This window comes from Oryx dammah, unplaced genomic scaffold, assembly GCF_014754425.2.
Source record: "Oryx dammah isolate SB20612 unplaced genomic scaffold, SCBI_Odam_1.1 HiC_scaffold_26, whole genome shotgun sequence".
In the NCBI taxonomy this organism is placed as follows: Eukaryota; Metazoa; Chordata; class Mammalia; order Artiodactyla; family Bovidae; genus Oryx; species Oryx dammah.
In genome coordinates, this window is record NW_024070210.1 from 93,084,923 (window position 1) to 93,108,409 (window position 23,487).

The 23,487-nt window shown below is 46.8% G+C and overlaps 1 protein-coding gene across 1 annotated transcript in view; it reads right to left on the reverse strand.

Moving 5' to 3' along the window:
• Window positions 1-20,504, reverse strand: part of LOC120852603 (ras GTPase-activating-like protein IQGAP2) — a 309,398-nt gene extending 288,894 nt beyond the window's left edge. The window contains exon 1 of the mRNA XM_040225934.1: window positions 20,234-20,504. Within this exon, the coding sequence (XP_040081868.1) occupies window positions 20,234-20,279 (46 nt within the window). The 5' untranslated portion in view covers window positions 20,280-20,504. The remainder of the gene's footprint in view (window positions 1-20,233) is intronic.
• Window positions 20,505-23,487: the final 2,983 nt, after the last annotated feature.

The window sequence follows — 23,487 nt, forward strand, 5'->3', positions numbered from 1 at the left end:
CCACACCAGGAGAGCGTGTACCTGGCTGCCCACCCTCCCTGCAGAGCTGGGCACCTGGGAAGTGGCGTCCAAGCCCTTCTGAGGGGCTACTCTCCTGTGCGACTCTCTCTGCTCAGTCCAGACCCACCCAGGGAGCCAGCCAACAGCGTGGAGTCTACCCTGGTCCCACGTGCTGCCTTTCTGGAGCTGGCTTGCCCCTCCAGTGCCGATTCAGGGGGTGCAGCCATCTGTCCTGGGCTGTCCTGTTAAATCGCTTCTCACAGCATCAGGTAAGAGGCTGGGAGCATGGGGCCTCCTGCTGCCTGACAGCCTGCAAAGCTGCAGACTGGCTCCGCCAATCCCATCCCTCAACAGAAAGGTCTGTGGGCAGCAGGTTGCCAAAATCTTAGGCTGCCCCCGCTCAGAGTGTTCTGGCATCCTCCTGGATCTATCTGCCAGTTTTGCTTTAACTGTCAAGAGCCGGTGCTCATTAGAGCCTCACTACTCCATGTGTGGGCTACAGACCAGTCACTCAGGCGTCACCTGGGAGCTTGTCAGACATCCGGAATCTCAGGTCCCGCCCAGCCCCCCTGAATCCCAGCCTTACTCCATCCTCAGAGACGAACGTGCGCTGGAAAGTGACAGAACGGCTGAGGCAGAGAGCCCTCGTGAAAAACGTAATTGTCAGTTACATTACACCAGAAAACTAGTGAAAACCTGTTACACTAGATGGTAGAAATTTGGTGGGGGTGGGGGAATTGTTTTAAATGGAGAAAAAAAGCATAATCTCATTTCCAGCAAAAAGACCTCATTATTCACAGACTCTTGAAAGGGGAGGTAAGAGAGCTCAGCTCACTTTATTTCAGAGCCAAATCCCGTAGCTTGAAAGTGAGGCTATTTCATTTTAAATCACCACCCACCACCACAAATGCTAACTGGGCCAGTAAATGGTATTATAAGAGCCTAAGGTGGGATTTCAGCCAGATCAAAACACAGCAATGCAAAAAAGAAACATCTAGAAAACAGTCCTGCTGTTTTACCTACGGCAATGATTCTCAACAGGGGGACACCTGGCAATACCTGGAGATCCGTGGCACTGTCACCAGGGATGGGGGACAATCCTGGCAGCTGGTGGGTCAGAGATGCCACCGAACATCCTACAAGGCACAGAAACAGCCTCCTCATCCAAGAATGGTCCAGGCCAGAAGTACTGAGGTGAGAAACGCTGACCTATGGGATTGTCTACAGCAGGGGTCCCCCACCTCCGGGATCTAATGCCTGCTGACCTGAGGTGGAGGTGATGTCATAATAATAAAAATAAAGTGCACAGGAAAGGTAATGCACTTGAATCGTCCCGAAATCCTCCCCTCCCACCCTGTGCCCACCCCCCCCCCACCATCCGTGGAAAAGCTGTCTTCCAGGAAACAAAAAGGTGGGGGATGCTGATCTGGAGTGTTGCTTCCTCTCCCCTCTCGCTACCCCATCATTTACTCCTCGCCTCATCAAGAAACCCACTCTCCAGTCAAAGGCCTGCACTCCCCTCACTCAGAGGTTTTCCACCCTGGGCTCTGAGAGGAGCCAGCCATTGAGTGAGTGACAGCCAGGGATGGGGAGCTGGGCCCCAGGCTTTCAGCAGGAAGGGCCCTGCTTGTCCCCTGCTCATTAGCCATGCAGCCCCAGCCTAAGACCATCTATTATAAAATCGCAGGCTTTGAGAGCGAGCCGGAGCTCAGTGAGCCTCTGGTCCAGCTCCTCCATGCATTAAAGGGGCTGCATCCCAGACGAGTCGGCACACAGACTGATTCCTTTATAACACAGAGGAAAAAGGAGCCAGGATTCACAAGGAATGCAAAGAAAAGAAACAATGGCAGGGACCCCAGCGTTTGAAGTGCCCCAGCCACTGCTGAATGGCAGTGCTCTATTTTTAGCTCAACTTTCCTGAAAAGGCTCCCTGCTTCCCCTTTTCTTGAATGCCCCGGCATCCTCTCCAACAGCTTTGGCTTCCCGTCTCCTCCAAGGGTTGCTGCAAAGACTCTGTCTAGGAAAGAGAAGTTCATTTCACAGAACAGATCAAGAGCCATCCTGCTGACCAGGGGACCATTCATCCTGGTTTGCCCAGAAATGGCCCAGCTGACATGGGAGGCTTTGACATAATGACTGGAACCCTCCCTCCCCCCACTCCCCCAATAAAGGTGTCTAGGTTTGGGTGATGAATTACACTGTAACCTTTCTTCTAGGGCGTGCTATTCCCAGGGAGAACAAAGCTCCAGGCCTGGCATGCTTCTGCAGAGCACAGTAAGCCACAGACCTGAAAGTGAAGCCCAGGCGCAATTATGTCTAACTTGGCCCTCACTGGTGATGCGCCAGCTGACCAAAATTCTGCCCACTGGACACGACTGGACGCTGATGAAGGGAAACCCAGAACTGGGCATCCACGCTCTCATCTTATGACTCAAGGGTCTTAAAAGCAAGGTTATTGGCACAGACCATGGGAAAACCTGCTACCAATCTGACCCACGAAGGGAGTTACACAACAATTTCCAATTCAGACTCAGTCCACCCCCCAGCTCCTGACACCAGGACACGCAAAGATGCCCTACTTCCGTGTGGGACACGGGCACTGACCCCACGAGTCCTAAATGCTTGGCTGGAGCCCCACAGGATCGGGGAAAAGGAGCAGAAAACCCAGGCCAGCAAGGTGCTTCCCTGGAGTTCATTCTCTGACACCAACAGCTCCTACCCCAGAGGGTATCACCCCAAGTAAGTGAAGTCCAGACGGCGAAGAACTTATCTTGCAGTCAAGAGGGGTCATATGAAAACTAACACAGTGGAGTTCCCCCCCACCCCCATTTTTAATGATTACAGCGTCTCTCTAGGAAAAAATAAAGACCACAGAGCGGGAAACAGTGCCAGCTAAAACAACTGTTAACAACGCCATGTGTTTCCTTCCCATGTTATCCCCCATAGGCATTAAGTTCTGACTTCCCTATCGTGTGTCCTGCCTACTCACTTTATTTTATAAGCATTCCTCCACATCACTCAAAATCGGTTTATATTAGGTTGTCTGTGGTTCTCCAATAACACCATTAACAGCTGTCTGCTATTCAGACTACAAAAGTTTATGTGTAACAGAAGGTAGTAAATAGAGGAGATAGGGAAGAAAAAGGAAACTGAAGCGGTAAAATTCTAATGAAGAATCCACCTCCCAAAATTGTCTCGGCCACCAGGGTTATGAATTTCAAGCCTCTCCTGGAATTCTGCTGGAATCAGTCAACAAGCTTGCTCCAAGTCAGTATAAACTTCAGACGGATCAAATACAGGGGATGAAACAGCAAGGCAGACACGGGCTTGGGGTCACCAGAGATGAGAAGGAATGCTGAGGAGGAAGAAGCAGAAATGGTCCAACTGTTGGTACCTCTTCAGCATCTAAGAATCCTTGACTTCTTCGCTGTCGGGACACTCCATTGCTCTGCTCTCCTCCCTCTAATCAGTCCCGCAGACATGTGATGAGGCATATTATTCCGGGGGGTGTGGGGAGGCTCAGTTCACACTACCCCCTCTTCTGGAATGCTCCTTTTCCCACCCACTGAGCTCTCTCTATACACCAGCTACTATGCTAAGTGCTTTACATTTGCCGTCCCATGAACATTCTGTTCTCATGATGCCATCAGATGGGTACCACTGCTTCACCATTCTGCAGAGAGCTAACTGGTGGGTGGGATAGCGCCAGGGCTCTGAGACACTGAGCCATGTCCCCCATCAGAAAGTCACCTCTCTGAAGGCAGACCCCGGCCCAAGGGGCTCACTTATCAAATGAACACTTCACTTGCATCTTGCTTTCTTCCTAAAAGGATTTGAGCGGGTTAACAAAAAGTTATGTTGAAGTGGGGGTGGGGAATGTATAAATACCAAGAAATGAAGTCAGGTAAGGGAAAAATAAAAGCAGACAAGAATGATGAAGGCAGAGGGGTATAAATATACCTAAAGCAATGTACACGCCCTTCACAAAGTCTACAGATAAGCTCCAAAGTTGTACTTCTGACCTTTTATCGGTCAAAGCAGAAAGGAAGTGGATATCCATAAACTTATCATGGATTTATGTCAGAAAGTCTCATTGCCACAGAAATTATGTTGGAAGTGATGTATGTTTCAGCCATCCAGCCTGATCAAAGGATTTCTAAATGAGCCTATTTTCTGCTTACCTGTTTGCTAAACCTGCAGGCATGGCAAAGTAAACGCAACAGAAACATCTCTAAGAAGAGCCACATGCTTCCCAGCTCTCTTATTCAGAATGCACTGAATAGATTTTAAGTCATTGAGAGAGGGTTTAAATTGTCATTATGAGGTGCTTGTTCCTAAACCATGTGGTGATAAACTGCTGTCTGTCTCTCACTAGGGAGGGCCCATCCCAGTACCACTGCCTTCTGATGCTTCAAATCCTTTCCTGGATCTCTGCTGCTTCTGCACTTTTCCTTCTTTCATCTGTTTTCGTGATGACATCTCAGTTTTGGTGATGACCAAGCATGGACTTAACAAGAGGCACCAGCCAGCCCCACTAACCCACTGCCTCTCTTGGCCGTACATGTCACTGTTTTTTGTTTGTTTTTGGGGGGCCATGACTTATGGCTTGTGGGATCTTACTTCCCTGACCAGGGATTGAATTCAGGACCACAGCAGTGAAAGCTCCAAATCCTAACCACTTGAACCCCAGGGAATTTCCTACCCATCACTGTTCACAACTAGCCTAAGTAGCTGTGCTAAAAAAATTCATATGTGTGAAATCCTTCCTTTGTCCAAATGTAATGGCTATATCAGGTTGAGCAGTTGAACAGTATCCCCCCCAAGATTCATTTCTGCCCAGAATCTCACAATGTGAACTTCTCTGGAAATGGGATCTTTGCAGATGCAATAAATTCAAATGAAGTCACAATAGATTAGTGTGGCTCCTAATCCAATGACTGAAAAGAAAAGACACCCTGGGATAACACCATATGACAATGGAAGCAGAGACTGGACTGATACACCTAAAAGCCAAGGAACTCTACAGACTGTTGGCAGCAAGCAGCAGCTAGGAAGAGGCAAGGAAGGACCCTCCAGCAGAGCCTTCCGAGAGAGTGTAGCCCAGCCACCACCTTGATTTTAGACTTCTAGCCTAGAGAATTATGACAATAAATGTCTGTTGTACTATGCCGCACAGTTTGTGCTAATTCGTCACAAAAGGAAACTAGTACAATGGTGATGCTCTACCCAGAAGCTAATGCTTTACCCAGAAGATAATGCTTTACCCAAGTGTGCGAGACTGACCTTTTAACTTGTACCCACAGGTACAGGAGGCACACCGCCTAGGTTCAAACCCTGACTCTGCCACTTACTATCTGTGGGCGATTGGGCAAGTTATTTAACCTCTTTGAACATCAGTTTTCCCACCTGTAATATGGGGATAATATTAGCAACTTCAGAGAGTTGTCACGAGGATTAAATTGGGTGATTCACAGAAAGTGCTCAAGAGTCGTGCCTGACACCTACAAGCACCCCGTGTATTTGTTAGTCTCAGCATCATTAGAGGTTAAACTGACCAAAAAAGGTAGAAACTGGTCACTTAGAACCGTACACAACACCCACCTCTCATGGTCCTGTCCCCTTATCGCAGGCATGAAAAACCATGGGAGATATCTCTCTCAGGACTGTGCATGGCAACCAGAGACCAGGGTTAAAATTAGGATCTTCCATTGAAATAAGACTGTCCAAGTTTCGATCTTTCCACGCTAATCTGCAAAGCTAACATTTTCTCTTGTTAAATAATCCTAGGAACTCCATAAACGGTACTCAGCACACATTCCAAACTAATCGCTGAAACACAGCAACCTGGTTACACAGAGGCAGACTACTTGTAATGCTCAGCTCATCTCCAACCAGACAGAAGAGAGGACCAGTCTCCCAAAACAGCAAGTTGTCTAGTCCTGGCTCCACCTAAGCCAGATCCTTCTCTGGATTCCATGGCCCTAGCAGTGTATAAAAATGACTGACACTGGCCCTTAGGGAATGGCTTCCCCTTACTTTCGCGCTTCCCTGGTGGCTCAGAGGTTAAAGCGTCTGCCTGCAATGCGGGAGACCCGTGTTCGATCCCTGGATCAGGAAGATCCCCTGGACAAGGGAATGGCAACCCGCTCCAGTATGCTTGTCTGGAAAATCCCATGGACAGAGGAGCCTGGTAGACTACAGTCCACGGGGTCGCAAAGAGTCGGACCCAACTGAGCGACTTCACTTCACTTCCCCTTACTTTCAGCCCATACTTGTTCTAGAGCCCTCTTACTCCCAGGTTCCCGCCACCTCCCACTCTGGATAAAAATCACCAAGTTAGAAGCCGCTGTCTGCTAGCCACAAGACAGCCAAATGGAGACGTCAAGTCTAGTACAATAGTCATAACTCATTTAAAAAATGTCAGCATTCCAGATAATACTTGCAAGGATGATTGCAATTATCTAAATAGCATCACTGAAATTGATAAGAAATGTTACATTAATTGCTTGCCCTGAATGAGCCCCTTCTTGGTACCAGACACAGAATTTTTATGTAGATTAATTCATTCAAGTCTGACTATTATTATCATCCCCATTTTACAGTTGAACAGCATGAATCAGGGAAGTTATGACTTTGCCCCAGGTCACACAGCTAATACAGTTGATCCTTGAACAACATGGGTATCAGGGCATCAACCCTCTGCACCTGAAAAATCACATGTAACTCACAGTCGGCCCTTCTGTATCCATGGATTCAACTAACCAAGGACAGTGTACTGCAGCAATATGTACTATTTGAAAACATCCAGGTACAAGTGGGCCAGATAGTTTCAACCTGTGTTGTTCAAGGGTTAACGGTATTTGGAGGAGCCAGGTTAACAAAATAAAACAATATTCTATTTTAAAAATCCTACACATCCCAGGGAGGCAACCAGTTATCCACTACTTACAGAGCTCAAAGACAGCCTCTTGTCTATGGACTAATACTATTTAAATTATCAATCAAAAACTACACTCTCTTAAAAGTTAGACATAATGCAAATGAAACGCTACATGCGAACCCTTGGCCTGCATTCCACTTGAGGTTGCAAAGAAATAAAGCTTGCCCCAGCCAGACACTGGTCTTTATCCCCTGTGCAGAAGACAAGGACCCAATCGTGCCCTTGTGGCGGTGATCCGAACAGGAGCCTAGAGGCCTGCATTCTCACTGAGCTCTCCCTTGAACTCGAAGATATGTGACCCTGCTGAGGCTTCCTCAAATCACTTAGCTGAAAAGTGAGAGATGTGGGGCGGTCCCCCCAGAATTTAAACATAGAAGTACCACATGTTCCAGCAATCCCATTTCTGGGCACACACACAAAAGACATGAAAGCAGGGACGCCAACAGATACCTGTACACCTGTGTTCACGGCAGCGTCATTCACAACAGCCAAAAGGTGGAAACCACTCAGTTGCCCATCAACAGACAAACAGATAAAATATGGTATGTATGTACAATGGAATATTGTTCAGCCTTAAAAAGGAAGGAAATTCTAATACATGGTACAACTTGGATGAATCTTGAGGACACTGAGTGAAGGGAAACAAGCCAGCTGCAAAAGGAAATAGACTATGATTCCACTTATATGGAGTATCCAGGGTAGTCAAAACCAGAGAGAGAGAGAGAGAGAGAGAGAGGTGAGCTCCAGGCAGCGGGAGGAGGCGGGATGAGGGAGTTACTGTCTAATGGGGGACAGAGTGTCGGCTTGAGAAGATGAAAAAGTTCTGGTGATGGTTACTCAAAAATGTGAACACACTTAGTACCACTGACCTTACACTTAAAAACAGTAAATTTTAACTAGTGTATTTTACGGCAAACGCACGGACACAGAAAGGGGTATTAATTAATTAAATGAATTTCAAATCTTGGTTGCACCCTGAAACCTCCTGTGGAGATCTTTTAAAATATCTGTTCATCACCAGGAGTAAGAGGGTGGGCACAGTGGGCCTCTGGTGCACTGGGGGGCAACACTGATACTCAGGGGGCATTCATGCCAGGAAATGGCCCTGTGCTTCTTAGGGGGTTCAACGTCACTGAACTGATAGGGAGCAGAAGCACAATGCCAGCATGGGCGAGGCTGGTGGGGACAGACGGGCTGCGGGCACCACAGCCAGAGGAAACAAACATGAGAAGCGTGACCAGACCCTGGATCCCCCCCGACTCCCCCCAAAAAGGCCATTAAGTTCAGCTGAGGAGAATCTTCATGTAGAATTTAAAAGTGGACGGTGGACTTGAAGGCACAGTACTGGCGGTACTGAGGAGGGGGCTGTGGAAGAGAATATTCTTGTTGTTGGCCTGTGATGGGGTGAGGTATTTAGCGCTAAGCTGTCAGACTGCAGACGCAATAGTGCGGCAAGATGTGGATAGCACGGAAAAGAGATGGACTTTCAAAACATTGTTCTTTGTGGTTTTGAGGGTTCAAAGATTCTTTAAATAAAAAATAAAAATATCTATGCCACTGCTCTACCCCAAAACAAACAGAACATCTAGGGCACAGGATTCAGAGAAAGAGTGTTTTCTTTGTGAAGCTCCCCTGGAGATTATAATGGGCAGTGAGGTTGACAGCTAGGAATTAGTGAGCTCTAAACTGAGATGTGATACATCATGTATAACAAGCAAAAGACGTGCAATTAACCTAAGAGGGTGCCCCACTGTTGACACTGAGTAGCCCTGGGGCATTTCTTCAGTCCCAAATGATCCCAGCGGCCCTGCCTTTCACTCTTGCTTCACAGTGAAGTGTTAGTTGCTCAGTTGTGTCTGACTCTTTGCAACCCCATGGACTGTAGCCCACCAGGCTCCTCTGTCCATATGGAATTCTCCAGGCAAGAATACTGGAGTGGGTTGCCATTCTCATTCTCACCCTTGCCCTCAGTTTCTCTCCCCAAAGGCAACCTCTAAAAAAATGTTTGCATAACCTTCCAGAGGTATTCACAAGTACATAGGTTAAGTCTGTCTTCCTGTTTGGTTGCTGGATCTGTTTGTCCTGCTCAACAGATCAAAGGTACACATTTGCAGAGATTTCAAAACTACTACATAGAAGCACACTATAAGCCCCATTTCTTATTCAGAGTTCACTAGTCAAATGTGAAGAGTTACAATCGGAGCCTACTTTGAAGGATAACACGTAAGCACAATCCTCCAAACTGTAGGCCGATTCAAACTGACAACAGCGTATATTCTATTGCAGAACGGAGGAGGAGAACTCTGAAACTGTCCCCAGAAGCAAAGCCAAAGCAAGGAAAGGGTTCTTGTGTCCCTGGTTCTTGTGGACAGGTGACTGTCTCTTTATACATTCTCTTTAAATGAATAGTTTTTCCTTTGGAAAATAAAACTCATTAATAGATACAGAACAAAACGAAGAGCCTACTGGTATCGGCTGTGTAATGATCATTTCTTGGAAAAACTTTCTAAGGGTTCAGTATGAGCAAGGCTTTGGATTTGATATGGGGAGGGGAGCAGAGTTTAGGGAGTGGGTGAAAGGAGAACTCATATTCCGTGAAGCTGACGATGTGACTGACTTCTTACCCCAACCTTGTGAAGCCTGCCTGGCCAGCCCCAGGCCAAGGCAAAGAATGCGGAAGTGATGGACATACCCAAGGACCCAGGGAGGAAGCAGTCAAGTCTGGCTAATTCTAATACAGAAGGGTCAACAGGAAACATTGGTATGGGGAAAAAAAAAAAAGAACTGGTAGAAGAAAGCAGGGAAGGCAGAATGAATGAGTAATCTGGGGACACACAAGAAGCAGCCAAGATTTTCTACATCCAAGGCCTCCAATATTCCAGTTATGCCCATAGGTTGAGCTTCACTTCAACTTTAGACCCATAAATCTAAAGCTTCATTATCCTTCTAGAGGCAGTAAGGGATGTCTAATGAAGCAGCATATCCTCCTCCTCTTCCTCAACCCCTCTTCTAAATCCCCACAGCACTAGGTTGACCAGAAGGTTGGAAGACCCTCTCACTGAAGTCAGATTCCACAATGTGAACTAGGCATACAGAATAACACTTATTTCAAGCAGTTCCTTCCTATCTCAACACTGTTATGAACGCTTGGGCTCTCCAACCCGCAGCAATGATCAACTTAACCCTGAAGGGGATAACAGGATACCGAGTAACTGCAGAGCGACAATCCCTCACTCAGGTATGCTAGTGACAATTCTACAATCACTTTTAAGATGACAAAAAAATGCAGTGCAAAAATCCAACCCATCATCCAACTTTATCTGTTAACATTCAACAATAGAGCATGTTAGGTTTGCTTTTGTTTGTTTTTAGTATACACGAAGAAGAATCTGGTCTCCAAATTGACAGACCAACTCCACCTCCACAGAGGTAACTATTTTCTGTGAGTTTATACATTCAAGAAAGCACAGGATGTTTGGATTAATTATATGTAAATTTTTAAAAATGTGCACGGAATCAAGATTTTAAATCCATTTTCTGTTAACTTGAGATGAGGGCAATGAGGTGGGAAGACAGGCAAGAGGCAGCAGAGATGAGGGCAATACCCCTCTCTGACATTCAAGTGCTGATGCCATGGAGACACATTCTGAAAGAGCATTAAATCATTTAACCCTCTGAGCACGCACATTCCCATCGGCACTTTACAGGAGAAGAAACGGAGGCGCAGAGAAATTAAAGTAACTTGCCTAGGTTCCACAGAGGGTGAAGGCAGGTCTAAACTCAACATTAAATACTTGCCTGGCAGTCAAATTCTTAAGATTACCTTTAATTTAACTAAAGATAATAGAAACAAGTTACTCATTCAGACCAGCAATGCAATGCTGAAACTTTAAGCAAAACCTGTAGTAACAGCAAATATAGTCTGAGTGTCTTCCTAGGTACCAGGATTCCAGGTTACCAGTTAGGTACTAAACCTAAGCATTACTTAAGTATTTCAAAGATCTGCTGCAAATCAAGTCCATTTATAAGAAGATGACTAAGGAACTGCCTTAACATTACGTAAGACTGAGTTCACAATCAGGCAATAAAATAAGAGAAGTGAAGCAAAATTATTAGGAACTATTCTACCTGAAAAAGGTTGAAGGCAAAAGGAGCAGGGGGCAGCAGAGGATGAGATGGTGGGACAGCACCACCGCCTCAATGGGCATGAAATTGAGCAAACTCGGGGAGATAGCAGAGGGCAGGGGAGCCTGACGTGCTGCAGTCCACGAGGTCACAGAGAGTCAGACGCGACTTAGTGATTGAGCAACAACAAATACACCTCAATTTGCAAATTAAAAAAGACATAAAAATGTCTTTCTTTAGAGATTCAGGAGGAACAGGAACAGGCGAACAATTAAAAGTCATCTTCTTTGGGGATCCTAAGCAAAAAATCAGAGGACTGTCCTATCTGTAATCAAGAGCGGAAAAAAAAAAACAGACCAATAGTTTCCTGTAATGGGGGCACGGTCTGAATGCACTAATTCCTATCAAACAGTATCTCTGCTAACATACTCAACTGATCTCAATGTTGGGAATGAATGAAAAACACTTTTAAGTTGTCCTGGAGGGGAAAAAAAAAAAAAAAAACAGAAGAAGAAGACATCTTCCAACCCTTACTGTCCAGCCCCACCCACCCCTACAAGGATTGCAGTCCAGAATGGCCAGGGCTGAGACCTTCCTTATTACACAACAGCAGGTTATCCAGCTCACTCAGCCTTCTCCAGAGAGCACCACCTACCCCTAGGAATCTCTGGGGAGTTGACGTCACTTAATCTCCTAGTCAGTGGAGATTTGGGACTTTATCATCTAAATCACATTTGTTTCCCAGAAGGGAGAAAAGCAACCTTAAAGCCATACTGAAACAGAGCCTATACAGTAAACACAAGCCTGGACAGAAATCAATGCTGGGGTTTGTATGTGGTGCTTGTGTGTGCTCAGAATCAAACACACAAGGAATACTGTAAATAGCGTTCAGTAACATGCTCATGTGTTTTTACTTACTTGACAAAACCTGCCAGCCCTGTGCAAAGGGTAATCGGTGTATTAGCACCAGTGCATCTGAAGTTACATCAAAAGTGCCTGGAGGGCTTGTGGAAAACAACTTAGAAGGTCTGGGTGGGGAAGGGACTTCACCTTTCCCACAGGTTCTCCGGGGATGCTCTGCGGCCACGCCAGGAAAACCACTGCACTGACCACAGAAATAGCTGTCAGTGCCTTTGGGCACCTTGGAGAGAAGGGCCACGCACAACCCATGACTAAAACGAAGCGAGAGTCCAGGGAGAGCGGTGTCAAACGGGAGGGCCTGCTAATGAACTGGAGACACGGTATTTGCCACTTTCAAATTGAGATGTTCATCTTGTGGATGTCCTAAATCTCCAGAGAAATTTGATAAGAAAAATTATCATTAAGTCATGGGAGGATGAGTTGTATGAATTGGGGAGAGGTGGAAGAAGCCCTACCCCCAGATAGTCTGGTTGCCAAGGTCCTTGCCTGGCTATAACTACATTCGTTTTAAAAAAAAAAAAAAAAAACAAAAAAAAACCTGTTTTCAGAGAATTCAGAGAATCTGCCTTCTGAAATCGTTTAGCGTTAGCTGTTTACCTGGCTGGAATCTCTTGGGCACCAGCAAGGCTCCAGATCTACCTCTCGTTGGGTTCACTGGATGCCACCAGTTCCAGAGCCATCATCGGGATTTACGTCCACCCTAAGTGAAACTATATGACAAACCTGACCAGTAAAAATAGAAGCACAATGAAGGGGCCTCTGAGCAACGAGAGAGAGGGCACCCCCCCAACACATACGCAAACACATACGTCCCCAAACTTCGCCCACCCTCTTGCTGCTCCAGGCCCTGTGCGTTCCAACCACACCCACCTTCACACCATCCCCCACTTCACCAGGTCACCTGGCCATAAAACCTAATGGAAACTCTCCAAGAACAAAAAGATTCTTCAGGGAGAGACTAGATTAAGCTGCTCTCCTCAAGACAGCACTAACTGTCTTCTGTTGCCTACAAATAAAGCCTTCCACGATAAATTCCCCTCTGGCTACCCCTCCCTCCACAGGACCTATCCACACCACCTAAACATCAACCCCACCAAACAGCCACACAACAGACCCACTGGAATGCCTTTCCATTTTCCTCCTGACCTCCCTCAAGGTTGTGGTCACACCCTTCACGAGGCATCCCATTTCCCCATCCAAATCCGTCACTTGTGTCTTCACGTCCACGGAATTTGGAAATACACCAATAAAAGTATAGGCATTACTCTTCAACTTCCAGACTCTCTTATGAAGTGTAAAGCTGTAACCATTTTCCTTCATCCCCAATGTGTTGTACGTGTCAGGCACTCAATTATTGAAATCACCACTATGTGTTTAGCACTATGTGCCAGGACTGCACACTCTTGAGAGTCCCTTGGACTGCAAGGAGATCCAACCAGTCCATCCTAAAGGAGATCAGTCCTGAATATTCATCAGAAGGACTGATGCTGAAGCTGAAACTCCAGTACTTTGGCCACCTGATGCAAAGAGCTGACTCACTGGAAAAGACCTTGATGCTGGGAAAGATTGAAGGCGGGAGGAGAAGGGGATGACAGGGGATGAGATGGTTGGATGGCATCACCGACTCAATGGACATGAATTTGAGCAAGCTTTGGGAGTTGGTGATGGACAGGGAAGCCTGACATGCTGCAGTCCATGGGGTTGCAAAGAGTCGGACACGACTGAGTGACTGAACTGAACTGTATTGCCAGGAACACTGGCCACGGTCACAGGAATGCAAAACCCCATCCTTCAAGGTATAGGAGAAAACCCCAAGGCTATTCAGGCAGTTAAGGGCCAAGTCAGGATTTAAACTCTCATCTACTCAATACCAAACCTTGGGCCACTTCACTGACATTGTTCTGCCTTTTAAGGGAGAAAAGCAGAATGGAATGGTAAAGTGAAAAGGCACTAGCTCACCCGTCAGTCAACCCACTACAAACTTCTGTCTGATTTCTCATCAACCCTAGACTTTAACGCATTGCCGGTAGCCTAGCAGGCTACAGTCCATGGGGTTGCAAAGAGTCAGACAGGACTGAGTGACTAACACAGAACGTGTAATAAAGTGTGTTTTACAAATTATCCTATTTGGAATCATTGGAGCATACCATTATATTACGGAAAAGCCTTTCTTTCTTTTCCGTGCCTCACGATGAGATGGAATGTCTCTACATATACATAAAATGGTTGGAAGCCAGGATATACTCTATAAAAAGCCCATGTATTCTTTGGTGCTTTTCCTTGTGGCAGGGGGTGGGGGGAGGCGGGTAAAAGAGTAAAGTAAACTTGAGAGAATCCTGCCCACCTACTTTTAAAAGAGCACACTATCCAAATGGCCACAGGTTTCTGCAGTTTGATAAAATCAGGACAAACACCTGAAACAGACAGAAAGAAGGAAGGACACCTCCTTGGATGAGTCAGAGAAGGCAAACTGGCAACAGCTGGCGAGAAAGACTGACAGGTCTGGCAGCATCAGCCTCCAACCCCCCCACCCCAACCCCGTCACCGGGTAGCTGTGTGGTTTTGAGACAGTGTCATGGGCTTCAGCTTAGGGAAAACCACTGGTCCTCTCAGAGGTAATAACAAAGAAATGGTAACAACAGCACGTGAAACACACAGGCACTTGGTAACTTCACCAATTTCAACTCCACACCATGTGCTGACGTGCCTGCCCTGCAGGGCTCACCCGACTCAGGTCAGAAGTGGAATCGCCTTTGTTTCTCCTTTAGGTGCCGTGTAGACTTGGGAGGCGCTAGGTCTGCTTGTACACTAGCCTTGTAAAGAAAATGAGCTGTTGAAAAGCTTATACTGTGGGAAGGTGAGGGGCAAAAGCAAACTAATGGCTCCCTCGAGAAAAAAGGGGTTCGCTAACGCCCGAAACAACGCTAAGGTCTCCAACAAACTGGGAATTACGAGCTTAAATGCTCCCAAACAAGTCATTGGGGCTGGGGACATATGTGATTAAAGTTAAAAGCATACTGAAAGAACACTTCAGCTGGTGACCTGAAAGCACCTTTTGAAAAGCTTAACCACAACATTAGTGCATGTAGGAGGAACTTGATTTTTTTGTCTATTACAGACTGCATCTCAGGACAACACTGCATACACCCTTCCTCCTTCTTCAAAGAAAAACACAGATAGACTGTTAGAACCAAGCTGCCCTAAAGTGAAAGTGAAGTCGTGTCCAACTCTTTGTGACCCCATGGACTGTAGCCTACCAGGATCCTCTGTCCATGGGATTTTCCAGGCAATAGTACTGGAGTGGGTTGCCATTTCCTTCTCCAGGGGATCTTCCTGACCCAGGGATCGAACCCAGGTCTCCCGCATTATAGACAGATGCTTTACCGTCTGAGCCACCAGGGACGTCCTTAAACACAGGTGTATTCAATCCTGTTTTACACACCTGAGATTAATAGTTCAGAACTTAACTTTCCAGTACTGGCAAAGCAATAAGCTTAGTAGTGCTGACCACCAGAACACACCAGTCACCAGATGATTTGGAAATCTCATCATGCAGACAAGAGCATCAGACACTAAAAGTACCAGCCAGAACCTTCCCCTGTAACACACACACAAACACACTCATGCTGGGCTTATGTTACACTTCTTTAAGAGAAGCAAAGAGTGAAACACTGATCATTTACAACATTTCTCATGCAGAGGGTAGAAAACCACAGTCCTGGCACAGATACATTGATTACTGACCCACAGGAGGCACTTAAACTTTGACTGGATCATCAGTGATGAGCAAAATCATCTTAGTCACAAGGCCCCTCTTTGCTATGGCTGGTCTTTTAAACTGTCAAATAACTGGAAGAAAACTTTTGACAGATCATGGTGGCAGCGTGTCCAGCAAATACATCATAGTTTGTTACAAGAGCATGAAAGTTATTTGCAAATCATTAGCTAAGCATAAGTTCCACTTAAATTAAGTTTCGACTGTAGAAAGACTCTCTGGTTGTAATGTTCTACTCACGTCTGAATTAGTATAGCGGCTTCGCCCTTCTCGTTTCCAGGTCACCTCTACAGAATTGTATTAGGGAGCTAATACTCCAGTTTAGTTCTGTAGTCATGTCTTAAAGGGCTTGGTAGTTCAGTGGTAAAGAATCCTTCTGCCAGTGTAGGAGACTCAGCTTCTATCCCTGAGTCAAGAAGATTCCCTGGAGAAGGAAATGGCAGCCCGCTTCAGTATTCCTGCCTGGGACATCCCATGGACAGAGGAGCCTGGTGGGCTACATCCAAGGGGTTGCAAAACAGCTGGACATGACTTAGCGACTAAACAACATCTCAAAAAATAACTTCACAGGTTGCCAAAGGAAGTGGCCAATGTGGAAGAAGCAAGGATCAAATAGAAGTCTATTTAGTTTTAATTCAGTGCGCCAATGTGCAAATCAGGAAGACTTTAGCAGTCTCTCATGTCAGAAGTCTGAGAAGGGAACCTTGAAGAAGAACTCATTGAGAAATCCCTCAGGAACAACACACGATGTGGTATTTCACAGACCCTCAGCCTGGTAGAGAAGAGAGACACCATAACAGCCCTGAACTGAGTTAATTTACTTTGTACAAGAATTACTGAAATAAATGTCAGTTCAAGGGGAGGAGAAATGGCAGAACACCAGCCCAGACCTAAAACAAATGTAACAGCTTAATTCAAACTACCAAAAAGCTGTTTTTAAAGACCAGTTTCAAAATATGTTTTACTAGGAACATGCAGCACTGGAATTGAAATTACTACAATATATACAGGCAGTATATATTGAGAATATATATATCCCAATAGGGAGTCTGCTTATCCTTAAATGCTGGGGATGAACCCTGCTTGGTATAGGTCGAGGTTTCATAGAACCCATAACTCACCAAACCCACAAACAAGAAAAAGCACTGCCCTATGATACAACATAGCAAATACAATCCTGTATTCTCCTCTGGTCTTTCTGTGAAAAGCCCAAAGCACTATTTTCAGTCCTGTGTTGACAGAAGGCCCAGAAAGCCAGAAACCGTATATTCTAATACGTTATGCTGTCCCCTTCTGCATGGAGAGTTGACATTAGGTAGTATCTATTAACACTAAGGTGTATTCCACTGGACATCATTTTTCAAATAAACTATGAACATCCTCACACATATAAGAATTTAGATCTTGCACCATTTTATATAAATGATGCTATGACTAAAAATATTTGTGAGGACAGACAGAACAGACTTGTGGTTGCCAAGGGGAAGGGAGGGAGTGAGAGTTTAGGATTAGCAGATGCAAATTATTATTTATATATATATATATATATATATATATGGATAAACAACAAGGCTGTATAGCACAGGGAACTATATTCAATATCCTGTGATAAGTCATGATGAAAAGGAATACAAAAAAGAAGGTATATATATAACTAAATCACTTTGCTGTACAGCAGGTTACCATATTATAAATCAACTGTATTTAATAAAAATATATATATACATATATTTGTGAAGTCATTTTTCCATTTGTTTGTCCACTAGGAAAACTATCTCATTGCTTTGTGATCACCCATCCCCCAGTTTGAACAATTACTTCCTTCAGTCTGCATCTGATGAGGGGAAAACCCAAAAGTACAGCTCCAAATACTATTTGACCAGCACTAGTATCATTGGAGTAAGTACCTGGACTATCCTGAATGAAGGAACACAGCAACACAGTAAGCTCCCTGGGAGTTACACCTTGCATGTCAAAAGCATTCAGGCTGTGTTCTCTAAGTGGTATTTGTCCTCACACAGAATAGAAAACCCTGTTTGCTTTTCTGACTTCTCCATGAAAGAGAACATCTGAAATATATGAGGTGCATGATACAAACCCTCCCCAGTGGCACCGTGGTAAAGAATCTGCCTGCCAATGCCGGAGACACAAAAGACTCGGCTTTGATCCCTGGGTCAGGAAGATCCTCTGGAGGAGGAAATGGTAACCCCCTCCAATATTCTTGCCTGGAGAATCCCATGGACAGAGGAGCCTGGCAGGTTACAGCCCATGGGGTCACAAAGAGTCAGACACGACTGAGCGGGCAGACACATTATACACATACCGCCTTCAGCTCTAGAGCTACTTGGAGGAAAATGGTGACAGCAAATGACCTCCTCTAACAAGACACTCATCTCAAACAGTGCTGTTTAGTTCAGGAGATCTCTTAAGTGTAGCTATTGATCTGGGGTTTCATATGGCTGATGTTGTACCTTTTAAACAAAATAATGATATTTAATGGAATAAAAAGAATCCATGAACATACACCATTTATGAATCTGGCATCAAAATCATAGAAGCGTTCATTTTAAGGACATAATAGGCTATTGTGTTAAAGCCTGAAGAGTTCAGGGTGGTCATAAAGTCTGGAAATTGGCAACTACTTTCCATTTTTTACTATGTCACAAAGTCTGGAAATTGGCAACTACTTTCCATTTTTTACTGTGCCAGGTGACCAAAGAAAGCCTTCCTGGGGAGGATTCCAAATAGATGGTACACCACTCATTACATCAAGCTCATAAGTAAAGTTAGACAAGGATTTACAAAGAAAGTGGCTACACAGAATCCTCTTCACGCTTGCGGGATCTCAGCCTACTTGACAGCCGTGTCTAGGAGCACTCTAAAACCGCAGGTGCATTGAATGAAAACCAAGCGCCATCACAGATGCTCATGCGGGGAAATGGGTGGGAATGCAGCATTAATGCACTGCGTTCTTGTACGTTTGCCCAGCACACTCAACTAGCGAGGCACAATACTGAACAGATCATGGTTTAAGATATGACATCAAAACCCCTTTTTCAATGCATACTCGCCTAGTTTCCATACGTTGTAACCATCTTATAATCTGACACAATGAAACTGCCAGATGCTCTGGGAGTTTGACATATCCAGGACTTTCAACAATCTGAGGATGGCTGACATCCCTCTGGATGAACACATCCCAGCTCAAGGAACTCTGCCCTCTGAGTGGTTTAGCAAAGTGCAAACTCAGGCTGCAAAGGGCAGGCCTGGGGTTAAGTGTTAAATGCATTTCCCTAGAGGACAGAGGACGCAGCTGACTCCTCACTGGCTGACACAGAAAAGGTCACCTGGGAAAACTTCTCATCTCTGATGTTCCCTTCCAAGGCCCGCGAGGAGAGAAGCCAGGGTGAGCAGGTTGACTACTCCCTTTTTATGAGGCAAGCCTGTGGCACTCACAACAAGTTAGATCCACAAAAGGTAACCTTGCAGCAGGAACCACCACCTTAACCCAAACCTGCTACCCCTGCCACCAAGGCCAGCCCGGGCAAAAGATTAACCTGTGATCCGCGACCATGGGTTCATCAGCCTTGTTGAGAAAGAGGGAACGCGCCAACTTTCTGTTTGTTTTAAAGGAAATACTTCCTGGCACATGTTTGGTAAAGACTCTGAACTCTGCACATGAAGCCACGTGGTTGGATCTAATCTGGCTCTATCCACTTAACGATCGGCCAAAGCAACGTCCTTCTGACGGGTAGCCCCTGGCGGGGTAACCGACAGGGTCTCATTCAAGTCACGCGGTTCCAACCGGATCCCAGGGAGCCCAGCGCCGCTGCAATCCTCCCGCGCGCCGCACAGTCCCCGCAGGGCCCAGGGGAGGCGGGGGACGGGAAGGGGGGAATGGGAGGAACTGGACCGGAGGTGCCCCTTTCAGCTGCAGCAGAAAAGGACTTCCAGCTCCGGTGGCCCAGGTGAAGCTCTAGGGAGCGGCGTAGAGGGAGATGACAGCCCTTCCAGGAACGCCGACGCTGCCACTAGCAGAATGCGCGGGCACACTGTTTACGGAGCCCACCTGTAGCCACAACAAGCAAACTTTCCTCCCCTTCTGAGTTGGAAGAATCGGGTCCCTAACGCCACCCCCTGGCCCGAGCCAGCAACGGCTGGGAGCTCGGCGGGATCCTCACCTGATACCCCTAAACCCCCAACTCGGTGTGTTTCAGGGCGCAGACCCAGTTCTGCCTCGCGCCACGGTGGGGTGTGCAGAGCGTAGGGACTGGGGTGCCAGCTGGGTATTATGACTGTGGGGACGCCGTTCACTAGCCTTTGCAACTCCAACTCCCAACTTTGCCAGCCACCCAGCCGCTGCCCTCCTGTTCCTCTGCGGCGCGCACTCGGCTCCCCCGGCTTCTCCAAGCCTTCCTTGGGGGAGAAAGCCCCCCAAAGTCAGCGGATCCCCGCGCGCCCCGCGGACTTACAGCCATAGCGAGGTCTCTGCAGGGACGGCTGGTCCTCGTGGGGCATCCTGCGAGGCTCTGGGGGCCCACCCGGGGCGCGCCCCCCGCGGCTCCCCTCGCTGGCCAGGCTCGCAGCTCCGCGCCCCGCCGGCGCGCTCGTATCCGGCTTCTCGCTGTGTCCGCCTGGCCGCCCGAGATAGGCGCCCGGCTTGCTCGGTGCGCCCTCGTCAGCGCCCGCAGCCGCCGCCGCGCGCTGACACCCGAGCAAAAGTGAACTCTCTTCCCTCGCTCGCTCTGGGCCGCCGCCGCCGCCTCCCGGGCAGGTTTCCTTTCTCCCTCCAGCCCGGCCCCGTTATCCACCGCGCTGGGAGCGCGCGCCGCCGCGCAGCGACCTCTATCGCCTGCCGGGCGCAGCGCCCGGGCGCCTGGACCCTCCCCCGTCCGGCCCCCGGGCTTGGAGGAGGGGGCTGCGCTGCTCCTGGGCCGGGATCCCCTGCAGCTGTGGCCCGCGGCCGCCCCGCCTGCTTTTTCACTTGTGGAGCGTTAAGAGGGTGGAAGTGAACCTCCGCGGAAAAGAGCAAGAAAAACCGCAGAAGATACAGCCAGCCCCAGCCGTCCGGGGTGTTGCTCAGTTACAGAGGGACAAACAGCGTGGTTCCTTTTCCTCTGGGGAGATTGCGCCTTTTTTTTTTTCTTTTTCGCTGCAAACATTGTTTCTGTGACTCCTTTTCTATAAAATGCAGGGTTCCCCTTTCATGACCAGAAACTGAGAGTGTGTGTCTGCTGGAGGGAGAAGATAAACACTCCCCGAGCAACCGCTCAAAACACCAGCCTGGGCTCTCCTTCGGCCCGCTCCCCTCCCCCAAGTACAGAACTACGGCCCTGCCCAGCTGGGGTCGACACCACAAAAACCTTTTCCGGCTAAGCTTTTAAGGAAATTAAACTGCATGTGGCAGTTTTTAAAGTTTGGTGTTTTGTTGTTGTTTTTTTAATGCAGTCACCTGGAGCTTCTTTTCTTTGTGTCTCAGAGTGCTAAGATTTGGAGGCATGTGGGACTCTTAACTGGTGACCTAACGTGATTGGCAAACGTGGAATGTATGGGTTGACCAGATGGCTGGCCGAATAAAACAACACAAGTGGAGATACAAGAGATGATTTCGTTGGAAAAAATGTGGCATAGTGACACTAAGCATTTTTTAAGTCTGCGAAGATCAGGGTGGCCAGCTGGTTCCCGATTCACATGGGAGCTATAGTCCTTCTCAAACTTGTGGAAACTCAGATTCCAGGGCCCCATCCTCAGAGCTTCCAGTTAAGTTGGGTCTGGAACAGGGCTCATGAATCTGTATTTCTAACAAGCTGCCCTGTGATGGTAGAAAAAAAGCAGGAGGGATCTCAGTTGGATTCAGGGGAATGTGTTCTGATAGAAGAGCAAGGGGATTCTATCCCACTCCCCTCTTTTTTTCCCCCTGGAGTCATGAGATTCTCAGCAGATTAGAATGGGTTGAATGGGAGGTTTCTCCCTAAAAAGCAGAGGCCCCTTCTTATAAGAGCGATTCACAGGTGAAATAATCACATTTTGAGGCATAGTACTCTGTCAGCGTTCAGCCAGATAGGGGCATGTTCAAGGGGAATTTCCTGTGTTTCTGGACATGCTGAATTGGATATTTCAAGTTCATTTCATCTCAATGATTCCATGTATTAAGTACTAACAATTAAGCCCTTTCTCACACATTATCAGTTTTCAGGATGAGTGTGTGATTTAGGACCCAAATAAGTGGGTAGTCTATGTATTTAAGGTTTCCCTGGTGGCTCCGTCTACAGGGTCGCACAGGGTCGGACACGACTGAAGTGACTTAGCAGCAGCAGCAGCAGCAGCAGCAGCAGCAGCAGCAGCAGCAGCAGCAGCAGCAGCAGCAGCTGGTGGCTCAGATGGTAAAGAATCCACCTGCAGTGCAGGAGACCTGGGTTCGATCCCTGGATCGGGAAGATCCCCTGGAGGAGGGCATGGCAACCCCACTCCAGTATTCTCACCTGGAGAATCAACATGGACAGACAAACCTGGCAGGCTACAGTCCATGGGGTTGCAAAGAGTCGGACATGACTGAGGGACTCTTTTTTTCTTTTTTTAAAAGTATTTAGAGGTGGGAGGAAAATCACTGTAAACCAGAATGACCAAGGAAGATGATAGCATTTGAACATATGGTTTGAGGTAGACCTTGAAAAAATGGGTAAGAGTTGGATGCAGAATGTCTATTTCCAAAGGACAGGCAAGAACAAGGGACAGTGGGGGTGGTACATGAGGCTGAGTGAGGTTGGGAGCTTTGAAGCTGGTTTCAGATCATGGAGGTCACTGAAGGTGGGCAGAGAGGACTGGATATTATCATACAAGTATTTGAGAGCTCAAAGTTTTAGGGCATGGGAGCAGCATGATGCAACAGAATTTAGGAAAGGGGAATCTTGCAGCGGATAGTGGGATGGATTGGAGTAGGGCAGCTGGGGGTACTGACACCAGGTGGAAGGGGCTGTGGCAGAGCTAGAAGAGGGAAGTGAGGAGTTTCAGTGAGGTTGATCTGAGGCCAGCAAGACAGAAAAAGAGAGTTTTAATACAAATCCGTTGGTGCCATCAATATATAAATATCACCAAGTGTAATAAGTAAATATCTGTTAATGGTAGAAGGTGAAGATTAAAACAAAAATAGGTGGTGTGCAGGAGAATGGTTCTAAGTTCACATTCCAGCTGTCAGCTCTTCTCTGAAGGCTCTGGGGAGGTTTCAAAGCTCTGTCATGGCTAACGTTTCTATGGAAAACTCAACGCTAAGAAGAAATTGTAAAAGCAAATGCTCTTGATTTTTTTTTGCAAGTGCTGAAATTAGTCTTTTGGATTTCAGTCTGCGTTCACTGGGTAACAGTACTATCTCACAGATCGCTTCTCTGCAGTATCTCAGGAAAGAAACTTGTCTGCAGAATTCTGGGCTATTTTCTCTTAGGGTTTGACCCTGGAGGAGAGTGATTCAAATCAACACAAGGCGAAGTGCCAGCTTACTTTGCCATCTGACTGTGCTTGCACAAATATTAAAACAAAACTGAGGCCATCTAATGAAAAATGATTTTTTAATAAACCAAGAAGAGTTTTTTTCTTTAATGTAAAACAAAAGATGACACTGGAAAACTACTAGACCTAGTAAAACAATTTGTTAAGCCTATTATTTTATTTTTCAAAATATTTTTTATTTACTCACTTGGCAGTGCTGGGTCTTAGTTGCAGTACATGGGAT